This window comes from Corvus brachyrhynchos, unplaced genomic scaffold, assembly GCF_000691975.1.
Source record: "Corvus brachyrhynchos isolate BGI_N302 unplaced genomic scaffold, ASM69197v1 scaffold194, whole genome shotgun sequence".
Classification (NCBI taxonomy): Eukaryota; Metazoa; Chordata; class Aves; order Passeriformes; family Corvidae; genus Corvus; species Corvus brachyrhynchos.
The window spans coordinates 5,071,688-5,089,639 of record NW_008237890.1 but is presented as its reverse complement, the minus strand read 5'-3'; the positions used below and the strand labels follow the sequence as shown (position 1 = coordinate 5,089,639).

General features: G+C 38.1%; 1 protein-coding gene across 2 annotated transcripts in view; it reads right to left on the bottom strand.

Annotated features, from left to right (window-relative positions):
- The window catches only part of CCDC171 (coiled-coil domain containing 171), a 155,176-nt gene that overhangs the window by 77,632 nt on the left and 59,592 nt on the right, over positions 1-17,952 (bottom strand). For both annotated transcript variants that reach the window (XM_017732890.1, XM_017732891.1), the window contains exons 14-18: positions 17,438-17,626; positions 7,416-7,920; positions 6,546-6,662; positions 1,362-1,588; positions 507-686 (exon numbers count right to left, since the gene is read on the bottom strand). In XM_017732890.1, the coding sequence (XP_017588379.1) occupies positions 507-686; positions 1,362-1,588; positions 6,546-6,662; positions 7,416-7,920; positions 17,438-17,626 (1,218 nt within the window). The remainder of the gene's footprint in view (positions 1-506; positions 687-1,361; positions 1,589-6,545; positions 6,663-7,415; positions 7,921-17,437; positions 17,627-17,952) is intronic.

The window sequence follows — 17,952 nt, the reverse complement described above, 5'->3', positions numbered from 1 at the left end:
GCGTGTCTTTTTTCCCCCTTCCATAAATGTAGTCCTTCAGGGAACCAGCCACACTAAAATTTGCACTGACTAGCTCAGGACATAGCCTAGTGTTAAAGATACAGTAAAATGTCTATCATAATATTCAGCAATATCCACACAGAATTTATACTTTTTGAAGTTCTCATGAACATACTTATTCAATAGCCTCATTGCAGCTGATTTTACCCTGCTGAAGTGAAATCTATAAATGCTTTTTTGCGTATATAAATCACATCAACATATTCAACATACAGAAGATCTTGATTGCTGACGACCAAACAAGAATACCTCATTCTACAAATCAAAAAGAAACTCTTGTGGAAGGGAAGTATTTCTAAACACATCTGACTTCTAGTTTAGTGACACTTACGATGCAAATTTTCCAGAAAATTATTTTATTATTAGAATGATTTTATACTCATTTTTCAAAAGAACACACAAAAATGCGTCTTATAAACAGTCACCTCTAAATCAAATATACTTACTTGCTTAAGCATATTTAATTGCTCTTGCAGGCTCTGGGCTTTGTCTGCTTCTTTCTTCATCTCACTGAAATTCGATTTGAATTCTGCAAGTTGTAGGCGCAGTGAGCGGCGTTCCACTTCTGCTGTATGAAGTCTTTGTGTAAATTCAAATATCTGCTTCTGCAAGGATTCTACATTTTTCTGTTAGTAATCAGAAACAAATGTATGCACTTTAACATGCACTATTTTAGCAATAAAAGAGTCACATGTAATACTCAAGCAAATTAGACAAAGCTCTCATTTTGCTCATCATCTCTAAAATGCACGAGTGCAAAAAAGTGACCCTGTTTCACCTACTCCTGAGGGTTACTAAAAATTCTGTTTTCAAGAAGTACCATTTTCATGTAAGGCCCACAATAAAAGACCAATTATTTTGGAAGGTTTCTCCCTTCCCTCTGATTAAAGGGAAGAAGGCTATCTTTACTGAAAGACAGAACACAAAGCAGGAGAAAACAGGAAAAAAAAACCCCACTAAAACACACAGCAAAAAACCAACCCCATAACATTTACTTGAAGCCAAAAGTAAGCTAGTTCTTACAAAGCAAATACAATTTTGACAGAACTTTAAAAAACCCTTTTTCTTGGATACATCAAATTTCTTCTTAAAATTTTTTGACATAAAAGAAAAAATAAATTCACGCCCTAATGCTGCTGGGTGTTAGGAATCAACTTTTGATGTCTACACAGTTGACTTCAATGTAACAGTCTTATAAAACAATCTGAAACAAAATTAATTGTACTATCAAGAGAGCTTCATCCTAACACTTAGGCCACGAACCTACTGCTTATATGGAGTAGGACTATAATTATGCATACCATACTGGATACTCTGTCACACAATCCAGCTTCCAGGGCCTCGGTATTTATTTTATGAAGTCCATGAGCCAGGCTCTGTACCAAGGAGTCTTTCTCGAGGTAAGTAATGTACTTGCTGTGGTCTAAGGGAACCGTCTCCATTATAACATTCAGTTTGTCCATAAGTTTTGAAAACGAATTCCTGGCTGCACTTAAAAGTAACTTTCCAGAAAGCCAGGACTTCGTACCTTTAAAAAAAACCAAAAAACAAACAAAACCCCCAAACAAAGAGTCAAACAAACAAAAAATCCCCCACAACAACAACAACAATCCCCAAACCAAAACACAGAAAAGAAACATCAAGTAGGTTATTAGTTTCAGTTTCTTTCAGTGAAAAAAACCACAACAAACAACACCTTTAAGATACTCAATAGAAATTTTCCATTAAAGACTGGAAGACTGAGTTAAAAGGAATATCTCACAGAGAAACTTTAGGAAAAATTGTGTATTTAGCAGTCAAAATTCTACTCCAATCAATTTATGAATGGGAGGGTAGGATAAGGTTCTAAAGAATAGAATTTGTTTGTCAAAGGCTATTTGTCCAGTTGTTACCATGTTCTCCAATACCATACTTTCTTAAGACTTTCTTTAGTGTTCTAACTTTGTAATTCAGAAAACATGCAAGATGGATGCAAGCAAGCAAATGGAAGTCAGGTCAAGTAAGTCAGAAGGTATAGCACAATGGTAAATCACTTTATTGCAATATTTACAATGCAAATTTCTGAGGCTTTCCTGATTTCTCTTCCCTCCCCTCTACAGATGTCTAAATCATTTGCTGTTCAAAATTAGTGGGGCTTGGTACCTTAATGCCATACTATTTATATTCTGAGACAAGAGAATATAATTTACCTTATTCCAAGGCAATTAAAATTTTACAGCTACAATTACTTATTTCCCCACAGGATTTTGGTAATCATCCTTCTCATATAATGGACTTAAGGCCCCAGCACACCCAACATGTCCTGCTTACTGCTAGATTCGTCAGGTCTGTAATTAATAATTGTGTTTAATGTTGATAAATAAAATTGTCAGTGCTCCTTCCACTAATTGGTATTCCAGATAACAGTTAATAGGTTTATTTATGCCTTAATAAAAGTCTTGTAATTTAGTTTTCCCTCTGCTAGGCAGGTCTTAATCTGTCATTACTTGTCTTATGATACTATCAGTGTAAGATGACAAGCATGGAAGAGCTTATTTACATTCAGTAGTACAGCAGATCTCCTGTTGCTGCAATGAACTAAAGTATTTACTTAAGAGTATAAACAGAAAAAAATAACCCTGGCTTAAGTTAAAGAATTTCTGTTTATAGACTATGAAGGAAAAAGCCAGAGGTACACAGCAAACAGAACATGATTATTGGTATTTTTTTATTACAATTCTCATAGTAAAGAAGATCATTTACACGTGAGGTTGAGATTTATCTGCAAACAATACCAAAAATGCACATGATAAAACAAAATATTTTATTTTCAAAGCCATTTTCCTGCTTGGTTTTAGAATAGCACCACTCCAACGATTCCAGTGCTTAACTGGAGTATCATTTTTGAGTACATGCTCTCCATAACCTCAGCGACTGTAGATGTGCCTCTTCTTCACTACTAAGACAGCATCTTTAAAGTTAAAAATCTTATGAGGCGTTTTTATCTTGCACTTCAACTAACTAAACATCCTTTGCAATAAAAAAAATTTACTCTTTTCATACCCAGAAAATCTGCTATTGCAATGCTCCGTCTAGTTTGGCCTAGGATCCTCTCTTTTCGTTATGTTGGTTCCCTATTACTGATCACAAAAAAGAAAACTCTACCTTCATCAATTTAACTCTTATCACAGATTATCCTGTCATACTAGTCTTTCAGTTTCAAAGACACTCTCTTTTCTCCAGTCATAGAACATTCGCTAGTTGAATGTTTAGTTAAATTAATCTAAAATTTAAACTAGAACATTTTTATCCCCTTCCATGTAAGACGATACCAAAACCTTCTCAAAAACTGTCCTTTGCCATGATTTTTGGTACGTATCACAAAAAGGATACCCTCAATGAGCTACTGTTCCTTCACTTTTCCCAGCATTTCCACTTGCTATCTCAGTTTATGAGACTGGTTGCCAGTCAGAAAATAGTGTTTCTCCATATGTGCAGTACCTAGTATGGCACCCCTTTCCCCATGTCTAGAATCTAATGTTTAACTGTATTTAAAATAAATTTAAAATAATAATTCAGGCAGTTGTGTTGTAGCATTTTGAAATTATCATTCCACTTCACAACAAGTACTCCCCTTCCAGCACAGTTCAGCATCCACAACATAAGGCATTTTCTTAGGATAGGGATAAATAGTCATGTCCTCTATTGTTTTTATGAAGAGTAGCTTTGAATAAATACACAGAACTATTCTGAAGTAAGTTAAAGATGAAATGAAAACATAAATCAATTCCACAAGGAACTGTATCAATAATAATTGATAAGAGAACAGGCTGCTTATATACAACTTAAGTATCTGCCATGAAGGATGAAAGAATTATAATAAAAGCATTAAATTATGTACATTATGATGTGCCTAAGAAATTAACACAAATACAGATATACGATAAAGAGCAATTAAGTCTTACATTAAACACATAAAAAAAAAAGTGTCAAATGTTACTTCACTGAAAGATGAAAAAACAATTCTTGTTTGCTCTCTTTTGGTGAATTGAACACCAAATCAGCAGGATTAACTTAGTACTATGCAAGACTAAAATGTTCATGTCAAACTTTAAAAGCTTTGTATATATAACAGTTGGTGATATTTGTATTGAAAACATTGGCCATTACCTTCTCTGGTTTATCACAGTACAGATTCTGTTCAAACAAACCTAAAAAACTAACCTTACCAAAAAAAACAAAAAACCCAAAGCAAACCAAAAAACTCCAATACTGTAATGAACTTGCATTGAAACTGAAGAAAAGAGATCATTCCAAGACTTGCTGGAATGAGAACCAAACTAACAAACACTATGAAGTGAAACAATCATCAATGTCAAAACAAAACCACTTATTTAAAAGATCAAGAAAGGTGTGTCCAATCACCAGAGCACACAAACCCAAATATTCCAGTGTCATCTGAGTGATCTGGATTTGGTTTTTTTCATCTGCCTCAAATGGTCTCCAGAACCTAGCTATCTTTAAACATAATTTCTAAGACACTGAACCATTCCGTCTTGACAATCCAGATAGCACCTTCTTATACTATTCTCTCCTGTGATGTGTAGTCTGATCTGGAGCTGCCATTATTTAAAGATATGAAGAGACTGCCTATTTAAATTTTTTTTTTTTAATTCAACACTGAAGTCAGTTTGAAGGTTTAAGTCTTATTTAAAATTTTATTTATAGAACATAATATAATTTTCTAAGTGTGGAATTTTTCAAATATATTCCTTCAGAGCCTAATTACTTCAATACTTCTGGAAATTTCATGTCAAACTCTAAATTATTTATTACTATTTTTTGAACCAAAGGTTCTTAGGAGACTTGATCTCATGAGCAACAGAACTCCAAGTAATACATGAGCAGTTAGACCTTGACGTTCTGTGAAAATTACTTAAAATTAAATAATAAATAAATAATATTAATTATAAATATAAATATAATATAAATAAAATAAATAATAAAAAATAAATAAAATAAAATAAGATATGAAAGGATCACCAAACTGACTGTGGCCATTAACATTCCCAGCATGGTTTTTCCTAATTCTCAAAATCAAGCCTGTGTTGAGTGCAGGGATATCTAGTAAATAGAGACCACCAGAATTCTCATATACTTCAAACTGGCAAAATACCATGACGTTTAGGATATTCTAACTAGTCACTTCAGCACATCCGTGCTGCTGATGAGTTTGTCGATTCCTCTTCAATTTGCTATTCCTACACAACACTCTGTACACAGGAGCCCTTCCAGTATAAACTCTGTAAATATTCTGAAATACAGTTCAAACTTTGCTTTGTAAGGATGTAAATTTAAGTTACTGAAAACAGGATGACCAAAGACAGCACCTGAAACTGAATCAAAAAACTTTCGTTTCAATGTCTTCTGGTACCAGTTTGCTGTTTAAGCTTCTGGGAAATGAATCATCTTATCCCTGTCCTGCTACTTCCATGTATTCATATAAATTATCCCTCCTTAAATATCCTTTTTTCTGTGACAGAAGTGTTGGTATTTTAAAACTAAAAGTTACTAAAGAACTAAGGATGGCAGCTGTGCAGATGAACCAAGCAAAATCTTACATAAGTTCTCACTGCAAATAAATTAAGGAAAATAGTTAACAACTAGGAATCATGAGGTGACATTTCCAGAGACTGACACTGCAATTATCCATAGGCATAGTAGAATTCTATACAAGCAGAAGACTGAGAAAAATAGGATATCTAGACACAAACGTAACTAAGCATAGAGATGGAACACTGTAGAGACATAAAATAAGGACTGCTACACATTGTGTACCAGAGAGCATTTTATTTCTCTCTCAAAAACTGTAAGATAGCAAGTAAAACACACAAAAATAGTATGCATGAAATTGAATTGTTTTCCAGATTTGGAAATTCTAAATTCATATCATATAAAACACAATAGGAAATTATTTCCTTTCAGTCAGCAGCTGTAATGTCCCAAGTTGAATATGTGCCAGTTTTAGAGCCTGCACTTAAGAAACACACAGATCAAGTAAAACAAAACGACATAGATTTTCTCTATGGAAAAATCTTACATTGAGCTCCAGGAAAACACTTTTTGAATATTAGACCAGTGGAACAAGATAACTAGGAACCTTGTAAAAGTTGCTTCATTGGAAGCTTTTAAAAACAAATTATGTTTAAAAACAGCCGAATATCTATTGGTGTGGCACAGATTATTTTTAATATCTCACAACCAAACAGGCAAAATGGTATATATGCTTTCTAAAAGCACTCTCCAGCCTTCTGTTCCTGTCACTCTATATACCAAAAAGATAAAGTATCATATGACCAATAAAAGAAAATCCAATCTGTTTCATCAATACAGCTCTCAAGAGATTTGATCCAGAATAGTTTAGATAAATCCTAAAAATGGAGATGATGTAACCACCCTGATTATTTTTTCAATTTTCAACTACAAGAATATACTTTTCAAATTACCTGGTTTGTTAACAACATCCTGTAATTCAGTGACGGAACTGATTATTGCAGCAAGGAGTTTAGAACTAGCAAACCAGCTGAGTGCTTCCGCACAGTCAAGCTCTTCCTCTTCACAACCTGTGAAACAGAATTGTAGCTACCAATAAAACTGAATAACTTAGGTAAGGCACACTACTTCCTCTTTCAGAAACTGACTAAAACCTAAAAGTACATAAGCCACAGAATACTTTCGGGATAACTTAGACCATATTAAACATGCTTCCATGTGTGCTAATCCAGAAAAATAGACGAATCTTCTAGTTTGGAGAGCATTTTTTACACCATTTTGACTTGTAGGGGGAAGCATGAGCTGGTTTGGTAACAGAAAGGAACAAGAAGACTACATAACTGCTTAAGGAAATCTAGAAATCCTACACTAATATTTTACCTGAATCAGTAAGAAACTTTTTTGCTTTTTTCAGTAGGAAATAAGTACTACAAGTTATTAATAGAAGAAGAGAATATACCTTTTCAAAAAATATGTTGATGGTAAATAATGTAGGAATGTTTCAAGAAATTTATCACAGAGAGCAGATGCAGTAGCATTCTGAAATCTACAATGCAAATATTGAGGATATCAAACAATGGGAGTTCATGTGTGTAGTTGCAACTTTACTTGCATTGCTGAAGAGACTACACATTTCCTTTTAGGGGAAATTACATTTATCAAGTTATCTAAAAAGTAAAAATTCAGAAATTACATTTGTTAAAATGTCATTAAATTTTTATTTACACTTTATTAAAAATAATATTATTATATTCACTATTATGGTTATTCACTAACCATGTCATTTGACACAACATTATCAAAGAAGAAAAAAATTAGCTTACTTGACAGATTACGCTTGCCCTTGTGATCTCCTACACAAACTGTAATTCCAATGCCTTCTCTTAAGCCATTTGTCCAGGTGAAGAGGGAACTAGAAGACTGTGCTAAAACTTTAAGTCTGTTGGCCGCCAAAACCGCAATCACAGCTCTTCGGAATACATAAATCAGGCCTTGGAATTTCCTTTTCTTTAGTTTTGCTTCATCTTGATTGTTTTCCTTATCATCCGAGAGCACATGAACTAGGCTCCTAATCTTCTGGTTCACTAATTGATGAATATTGGCCTGATCCTGGAGAAGGTCTCTTTGTGAAGACATAGCACACAGTCGGCCATACAGAGGACACAGGGCACCTGCCAATAGTGCACAGGCTGCCAGGAGCGAGGAATGCTCCTTCTGAAACTGTGTTAACGTGTTTTTCACAGAAATGCTTTCAAGAGCCAATTTCTCTTGACTTTTTTCAAGGACATAAATTTTTTCCATATTTTTCTCTGCTGTTTCTTGGTGTTCCTGGGATAAAAGGAAAAAAAGCCAGAAGAAAATTTTAAAAAACCAGGAGAAATATTAACAACAAGATCTTTTACGTAACAAAATAATTTTTACCTAGACAAAAGCTAAAAGAAAATTCATTTTTCCTCACATTCTAGTAACACATTAAAGGAACAAACATTATTAGTCACGATGATGAAAGTATCTCTCCTAGTAAACAGTTGCAGAACCAGATACATGAAAACAAACAGTATGAGTAAAGTTTGCACAGTCTTCAGTTACAAATGGATTCCTGGTTCCTGATGATAATCCTTAGTACTCCAATAGCCTGCACCTGGTTGTCCACAACACAGTTTTATGAGTTGACTTAAGAGTAAGCAATTACATGCTCCAATTTCAGAAAGAGCATTGTTCTACAAAGCAGAAATAAGTCAGTGTAAGGGAGAGGAAAAAAATAAGGAAAGCTCTGGAACATAGACAGATTGGCAGCAGCTGGAAAAGGGGAAGTAAAGGTGATCTCCTAATTACTTTGTAATCAACCCCCTACTTATATATTCACAGATTAATTAGGCCTCATACAGAATTGAGTTTTCAAAAGAACAGTGTAATGCAGACATTTTTATTTTGCCTAGTGCCATTACAGATTTTTTTAAGTTGCAGAACATTTTTTTTTCTTCTATATATCCTGAGAGAAATGAAGATGCAAACAAGTCAGGAAATGCCAGGACTACAGTTAGAGGATGCAGACTGTAGTATTGGAATCAAGACACTATGCTGGGAGCTCTAAGTGACCTCAGAGACTTAAACTGGGTTCTTGATACATGAGAGCCTGCTGTGATTGAAACAGTGACTACACTTAAACAGGCTCCACTTGCATAGGGATATAATAAATTTTAGGCACTGTTCACAAAGAAGGCACAAGCTCAAGCTAAATGCTTATGCTTCAGCTACAACATGGTCACAAAAAGGCAAACATTGCTGGAATTACAAGTAGAAATGATGAAGAAAACAGAGGATTGTGATAAGTTTCAGATACCTCTCTTAGAGCTAGAGACAATTTTATTAAACATGGTGTGACATTATTCCTGTTAGCACTGGTCTAAAAAGAAGCAAAATGGTATCATCTAGTCATATTCTCCTGTGTTCTATTTGCTACAGGTCCCAAATAAGTGGTGAGCAGAGCAGCCTAGTTTCTTTTCCCTCCTCCATTCTGCAAGCACAAAAAGGGAAAAAAAATACATAGCTATTGCTAGAATGAAAATAGAAGATCCCACACTTCTATAGAGATGTACCCTAGTCAGTACAAAATGTCTTTGACCAAATAAATATTTTATAATTTTTTTGGAAGGGAAAGCATTTGTAATGCTATTAAAATACTTCAAGTGATACAAAAATAGAGTAGGCCACTACAAGATTTAATTTCAAAATGCAATTTACAGGCCACATATGTCACTTTACTACGCTAAAATAAAGTATGAACATGGACAATACTTTCAGTGCTACTGCATTATTTACAGTGTTTGATTTTTATAGATAAAAACCCTGGTAGCATGACTGGAAGGAACTGAAAAGGTAAGCCAAATTTAGAAAACAACCTAGGGTTTCTGGCCATCACAGGTGAAAGGCCAATATCTACAAGCTGTGATCCCTATAGGGCTGTTGGGCAGCAATACCAACATTCAGTGGTCTTGCTAATTAAAGCGCTTTTTTTATGCTTTTTGTGATATGGTAATATGCAAAAGCAAGTAAGATAGCCTCTGACTTCAGAAAGGTACATTTTGCAAGAAAATATACCTTCTTTCTTTAACTGGCTAATAATTACTTTTATTATACGAAACACTGTTTTTAACGTTTTCTTCAAAGCTTAAAAGCACAGTTCTTGAAAGAGACAAGGACTTTTCTTCCTAAACATTGGCAAGCTGTTTTCCTTTGGTGTTTGAGCTTTGAGGGGCACCTCACTGGGTTGCAGAGCTTCATCAATTCCAAGAAATCTTAACAAAAAATCAGGTTCTACTAGCGAAACTATTTTATCCTACTTCTTCCTTACTCTGACATGGAAACAGAACTGAAAACTAGAAATATAATGACACAGAGACTTTAAAAGGTTTTTCTTTTGGAGCTCTGAGTGAGCATAGATGGCAGCAGAAGGGACAGGGCCCACCCCCACACGTACTAACGCTGTCCTCAGGGAGGGCAAGCAAGCAGGAAGACGATGAACAGAGAGGGCAAACAGGGCATGAGACATGAGCCAGGGCACCATGACACTGTTTGCACAGGCAGGGCAAGAAGGAAGGGCACTGAGACACTGCCAACTCAAGCCCTTACCTCAGTTGGTGATCTTCACCCTCAGTGATAGAGCTCAAGTATTTGGACAAAATTTACTTCCTCTGTGCACACCAGAAAGGATGGGGCAACCCAGACGGAGTGCCCACGAAACCACGCAAGAGTCTAGGTCTCAGGCTGCAGGGAACGATGGAGCCTGGCACTGCTCTCAGGGCAGCAGAGACAACAGCTGTGTGAGGTATGATAGGTGGGTGACCTACAAAGCCTAAGGCCAGAGCTGAGAGACAAAGTAGAAAGACTAAGAAGTATTAGGGAGCCTGAGGAAGAGACTGAGTGGTGGAGCCATGCTCTACTACACCTCAAATGTCCACTTCACATGAAGCAATGGATCCCCCACCCTCTCACCACCAGGCAGCAGGGGACCTTAAAGACAGAGGTGAGTGGAAACAGGTTTCTCCTTGGGACAGGCAGGTGAATCCCCTCCCAAAGTATTTCACCTTTCCCAGGTGCCCTTATACAATAGGTATAGGACTCTGCAATCTCAGAATCACAGCGATGAGGATGTGGATGAAAGTTTATGTGGGCTGGACCGATTGTCTAGGACAGGGCACCTACCCCCTACATCATGACCGCCTCAATTAAGAAAAAAAGAAAGGTAGTAGTAATTGGTGACTCCCTTTTCAGAGAAATGGAGAGCCCAATATGCTGACTGGAATTAACCTATATGGAAGCGTGTTGCCTCCCTGCAGCACAGGTAAGAAACGTCACCAAGAAACTTCCCAGTGGTACAGCCAACTGATCACTACCCATTACCTGTTTACCAGGTGGGTAGCAATGAAGTCCCAATAAAAAGGCTATGAATGATCAAGAGGAACCTCAGGGCCTTGGGATAATTGGTCAAGGGATCTGGAGCACAAATTGTGTTCTCTTCTTTCCTGCCAGTTGCAGAAAATGATGGGGCAAAACCCAGGAAAATCCCACAGAGGAACTCCTGGCTTCAAGAGTGGTGTTACCATCAGAATTCGTGGGGCTTTGATCATGGGTCAGTTTGTATGACACTGGGTCAACAAATGAGATCCTCCTGTCTCAGAGGGGAAAAAGAGGATTAGCAGGATTCACTTAAAGAGCTTTAAACTAGATTTGAAGGGGGACAGGGACAGGGCCAGGCTCAACAAAGAAGAGGTGTGGGAAGGGGAGAACTACAGTGACCACCTGAGCAGCAAAAGGAGGCTTAAGTGGGAATATATTCAGCGAGTACAAGCATCCAAAGACATTGGGACAATCAAATACTACTATGAAGTACCTGTACGCCAATGCACATGGAATGGGGAACAAACAGGAGGAACTAGAGATCTGTGTGCAATCAAAGGACTCTGACCTCATTGCAATTAGAGATGTGGTGGGATAGCTAACATGACTGGAATACTGTCATAAAGGGAATGCTATTTAGGAGAGGCAGACCAAGAAGGCGAAGTGGTGGAGTTATCCTCTCTTGAGGCAACGCTTGGATGTATCAATCTCTGTCTTGGGGTGAATGATGAGAGAGTCAAGACCTTAGGGTCAGGAAGAAAGGGCAGACCACTGAGGATGACACTTGTGGGTGTTTGCTACAGGCCACCCAAGCAGGAGGAGAAGGTGGATGACCTTCTACAGGCAGCACAAAGCAGCCTCAGAGTCACGGACACTGGTTCTTGTGGAGGACTTTAGCTACCCTGACATCTGCTGCACAACCAGCACCACGAAACACAAACAGCCCAGGAGGTTCTTGAAAAGCAATAATGACAACTTCCTTTCACAGGCAGTGGAGGATCCTACAAGGAATGTTGTGCTGCTTGGCCTCACACAAACAGGGAAGGCCTTGTTTGGGATGTGAAGGTTGGGGGCAGCCTTGGCTATAGTGACCATGAGAATGAGGACTTCAGCATCAGGGGAGGAGCAAGCAGAGCAGCAAGTAAAATGGCAACCATGGACTTCAGGAGAGCTAACTTTAGCCTCTTTGTGGATCTTCTTGGAAGAATCCCATGGGAACAGCTCCTGCAGAGAAGAGGGGTGCAAGAGGGTTGGCTGATATTCAAAGGTAAGTTCCTCCAGGCTCAAGAACAACACGTCCCGATGACCAAGAAGTCAGGCAAAGTGGGTAACAGACTTGCATGAACAAATGAAGAACTGTCATTACCCAGGCATAAGCAGGAAATACACAGGAGATGGAAACAGAGTCAGGCCACTTGGAATGAAGACAGAGAGGTTGTCAGAGTAAGTAGAAATGAGACATGGAAGGTCAAGGTGCATCTGGAATTAAATGTGTCCAAGCATGTAAGGACAACAAGGGAGGTGATCCTGCCTCCAGGTCCAGCAGAGGGTGACAAAAGGACTTGGAGCATCTTTCTTAAAATAGAATGAGGGAGCTGGGCCTGTTCAGCCTCAAGAAGAAACGACTGAGAGGGGACCTCATACACATTGTCTCTCACAACATCCTTGCAGGTAAGCTCAGGAAATGTGGGTTAGATGAACGGACCCTGGGGTGAATCAAGAACTGACAATGGCAGAGCTTAGTGGGTCCTGATCAGTAGACCAGAATCCAGCTGGAGGCCTGCAGTCAGTGGTGTTCCCAAGGCTCCAATCTCACTGCATTTGTTTATTAATGACCTGGAAGAAGGCATCAAATGCACCCTCAGCAAATTTGCTGGTGACACTAAACTGGGGCAAGTGGCTGACCCACCTGAAGGCTCTGCTGCCATTCTGTGGGACCTGGATCAGCTGGAGGGTTGGGCAGAGAGAAACCTGATGAGGCTCAACAAGGGCAAGTGTCAGGTCCTGCACCTGGGGAGGAGCAGCCCCAAGTGCCAGCACAGGCTGGGGCTGACCTCCTACAGAGCAGCCCTGTGGAGAAGGACCTGGGACTCTGGGTGGATCACAAGCTGTCCATGGGCTGGCAGTGCCCTTGTGGCCAGGAGGGCCAATGTCATCCTGGGGTGCATGGGGAAGAGTGTGGCCAGCAGGTCGAGGGAGGTGATCCTCCCCCTCTACTCGGCCCTAGTGAGGCCACACCTGGAGTTCTGTGTGCAGTTCTGGGCTCCTCAGCACAAGAGAGACAAGGAGTTACTGGAGAGGGTCCAGTGGAGGGCCACAAGGATGATCAGGGGTCTGGAGCATCTCTCTTATGAGGAGAGACCGTGGGAGCTGGGCCTGTTTAGTCTGGAGAAGACTGAGAGGGGATCTCATCAATACATACAAATATCTCAAAGGTGGGTGTCAGGAGGAGAGTGCCAGACTCTTTTCAGTGCTGCCCAACACTGATGTTGGATAAGGAGCAATGGTCATAAACTGAAACAGAAGTTCTATCCCAATATGAGGAAAAGCTTCCTTATATTGAGGGTGGCAGAGCACTGGAACAGGCTACCCAGGGAGATCGTGGAGTCTCCCTCTCTGGAGACATTCAAAACCTCCTCGATGCATTCCTGTGTAACCTGCCCTGGGTGACTTTGCCTCAGCAAGGGGGTTGGACTAGATGATCTCCAGAGGTCCCTTCCAAACCTAACAATTCCATGATTCTCATCAGTGTCTAAAAGTATCTAAAGGAAGGGCGTCAGTGGATGGGTCCAGGCCCTGCTCAGTGGTGCCAAGCAATAGGACAAGAGGCAGTGGGCAAAAACTCATGCACAGGAAGTTCCACCTGAACATGAGGAGGAACTTCTTTACTGTGCACTGGCAGTGCACTGGCACAGATTTCCCAGAGAGGTTGTAGAGTCTCTCTCACTGAGGATATTCAAGAACAATCTGGACACAATTCTGCACAATGTGCTCTAGGATGACCCTGCTTGAGCAGGGAGGGTGGACCAGATGACCCGTTATGGTCCCTTCCACCCTTACACATTCTTTGATTCTGTGAGTCAGTGATTTGTAAAGTTCAGCTATTTTATTTTTCTGAATGTGTGTATATATATCTATACGTATAAACAACATCAACAGTCCTGTCCTCCCTTTGCTGTGTTTTAAGTACATGGGCCAGACATGCCTACCAAAGGCATCTGGTAGGTCAGGACCAGGATAGTTACACACACTTCTCTTCCTCCCTTTGGACTGATGGCAGTGACTTTTCATACAATTGCAATATATCCCATCCTTTATCTAATTCACCTGCCTTGCTGTAAAAGGCCTCCAACCAAAAAAAAAAACCAACACTTTCTTCTCCCCAGAGGACTTTTTCCTTTTCCTGTTTAGCAAACCTTTTATTTTTCTGTTGAAATTAACATTTTTAAAGTAGTTACAGAATTTTTCTCTTACAATACGGTTTCTTTTGGATATCAGAATAAAACCGTTCTATTTTAAGCAGTTGCCACAAAAAATGGGGACAGATTAATAAATGTCTTTATAACAAACAACAACTGGTAGTTAAAATTCAGAGGACATTTCCTGTGAGATTATAAATAATAAATAATTTGTGTGAGGCTAAGGAACAGCATAGTAACATTTTCAAAATGGCACACTATCAAATCAAGAAGACTAGACTCCTGCTACCAAAGGCAAAGAAAAAGGATATGTATTTTAAGCTCCATTGACTCTCCAAACATGGAGACCACTGACAAAGAGTGGTATCTACAGAGTGTCTTGTTTATTGCTGATCTGTGATAAGGCTACTCTGGGAATTTCTGTCCTATAGAAAAACAGTAAAACTGCTTTCTGATTACACCATCCATCTGACCTACAGTACCAGCTGTGAAGTAGTACCTATTAACATTCATAGATCCTATTGTGGAACCAGGGACCCTGAACAGTACTGGCTGGGGACAGAAGCAGTAGCAAGTGTCATTGCCACTAAAATCTCCAGATTTTCCAGCAGTTTAATTATAAGGAGACCATTCTGAAAAGCCCTCTCTACTGCAGTTCTAATAAACCAAAACAATAATTTTCAAGATACATTACTTATACTGCTGTGCAGTTAGAGCTCTCTGTTAACTCTTGAGAGTGTGAATTGACACTCTATGGTTTGCTTTCACACACATATCAGCAACTTGAAAAACTAAAGAAGTTTTAGTTTTTTTAAAACACAGAACCTCTGAGGAGAAAATATCGAGAAGTAGTCATGGAACACTGGTTGAAGACAAAGTTAAAAATAAAAGGAAGCATCCCATGATGTACCGTTAGGTTGATGAAGAACAGCAAAAATCACTCATCTTCCCTTTTCAGAATGGAACTAAACCCTACAAGGGGTTATTTCACTAAAGTGCTTGCAATTAACACTCAGATCTTTGGATGGAAAATGTAGCAAATTGCTACAGTTTCCTTGTAGTGCTAGAATAAGTGTCCTAGAGTGAGGAGACCCTCAGCTGTACAATGAAATACTGGCAAATTATATTCCACTTGCACTGATTATATGTTTCTTATAAAATGTAATGAATAAAGCTTGCTAAAATAATTAAATTTAACTATTGCATTCTGCATCTTTATGTAATCACTGGCAGTTAGGAAATCTTAAAAATCCTTTGAAGACATCCTGTAACTTGTGGCACATTTTTCCTTGTTTCCTTTGGAAATAAGGCTATGACATTAGTCTGTCTGCACACCTCTGACCAAACAAAGCAGCGATCTTGAAGAAAAATATGGCTAACTGGCTCAAAATGCAATAGGTAAAATACAGTTAAGCCAGGAAAAATGGGCAATCAGGACTAGGACAGCCCTAACAGTAGACATTTATGGACCCTATGGATGATAGGAAGGGAAAGGCTTAATTTGGTATTTGCAAAAGTCAGTCACAAATTGGAAATTGAGAAGAAATTAGACTGTCTTCTTTACAGTTTGACACTGAATGGTAAGGAAGACAAATTGCAACACAAGACGGAAAACAGACTGTTGAATCATCTAAGTGTATACAGACATTGCACTACCTAGATTACAAAACTACCATCTAGCACTCCGACATTACATAACCTGTGTTAGAAAACATGCCCAGATGCTTCTAAGGGAAAACATCCTTAGAGATTGTTTTTCCTTTTAGAGATTCAGTAATCCCGTACAGCAAGCTGACAGATGAAGTTTTTTCCAAAAGACATGCCTAATGTGCCCTCCACAAAAAAGATACACTTTTTCAGTACGTGCTTTACATGCTGTCTATACAACTCAGCTGCAGAGACTGGCAGGTTCAGCACCATCTCAAAGAATGGTGCAGTACTGCAGACCACCTATTTTTCACAAAACATTGGAGTTTTTAAAGGTAGGAACCATCATTCATAGGAGGAAGTAATCTAAATTGTGTAACTCCACTTTTTCTTTAGGAAGGAAATGTAATGTTTAAAATTACAATTAAGCTTCCTTATTCCACCATTCTTTTTGTTGGCAAATGAAACCTATAAGTTGAAACTACATGAAGTTGGGGAAATTTAATATAAACCTAGATGTCACTTATTCCGCTCATAGTGATGTTTCTAGCCTTATGAATATCCAATGTGAAATGTAAATATCAAGCAAAAAACACCTACAAAATTATAACTCAATCCTAAGAAGTCACCATAATTGCTCTGTCAAAAAAATACTTCATAGATACATTTTTCAGCACACAAAGACTTCCAAGACTAAAATCTGAGTCAAATACAGCATCCTTCAGATGAAGTAAGTTGCAGGTGGCAGTCACAAGTAACAAGGCATACCTTATTTCCTCAATTTCACAACACTTTTAATTGAAACACATGTAGATGAATGTGATTGAAAAGATGGTGAAGGGTGGTTGTAGAATTAATAGTGAACATTTTAAATTGCAAATAATTTGTCTAACAATCAGTGCCAAGAGTTTTAAACTTTTGACCCACTGCTCACTGTAGCATCTGTGTAACAGTCCTTTAATACTGTTGAAATCTACCAATGTAACTGCTAATTGGTTTTTAGGGTCAGAATGTATATACCTAAATTTATCCCCAGATGACACCATACTACTGTACCTCTACACAGTATTTGCAAAGCATGGCACTGAAAATAATCACTGCTGCCCTATATAATTCTTAAACCAAGCAAATTCAATCTTACAGCCTTAACATTCTCAAAAAAAAGAATCACTAGCAACTGTAAACCAAATTAGGCAATTCACTTCTGGAATGTTTTAACAAAGACATTTATTTCTTATTACAAATGAAGTTAATACTAGCATGGAGTTTGCTTTTTTTTTTATTTTAAACAACCTTAAACTGGTTAGGGGCTCACACTACTGAAATAATCCATTAAATATTTACAAGAAAAAAAAAATCAGAAGTTCATAGCACCATACCTGTGCCCTTGCATGAACTTCCCCAAGGAGACCTGCGTACTGCTGTTCCAGATACTTTTTTTCATTCTGCCAACTGCTTGCCTGTGCTTTCATCTGTTCAGCCATTTTATTTAAAGCATCTTCCTGGTTCTGCTGAAGCTCCTTCATTGTATTGGACTTGTTTTTACAAACATATTCTAGGTGAGATATCTGTGTGACAAACATTTAAAAATAAATTCTTTTACTTCTCTAAACACCTTTTTACTTTACTGTACATATCAGTTTAACCACAGACAATCCCAGCATAAAATCTAAACTGTAATTTCTTCAGTATATTCATCAAAACTAAGTAAAAGCCTTTCATGACAGATTATTAACTTGAGTTGTGCAAAAAAGTGAACAAAAAATTGGATTTGGTTTTGCCATTGTTGCACCATGTTGCAGATATTTGTTGCTTTCTTTGTTGAAAACCTGAACTGGACACTTCTTTTTTTTTTTTTTTTTTTTTTTTTTTTCAAACGTGAATTAAATCTTTT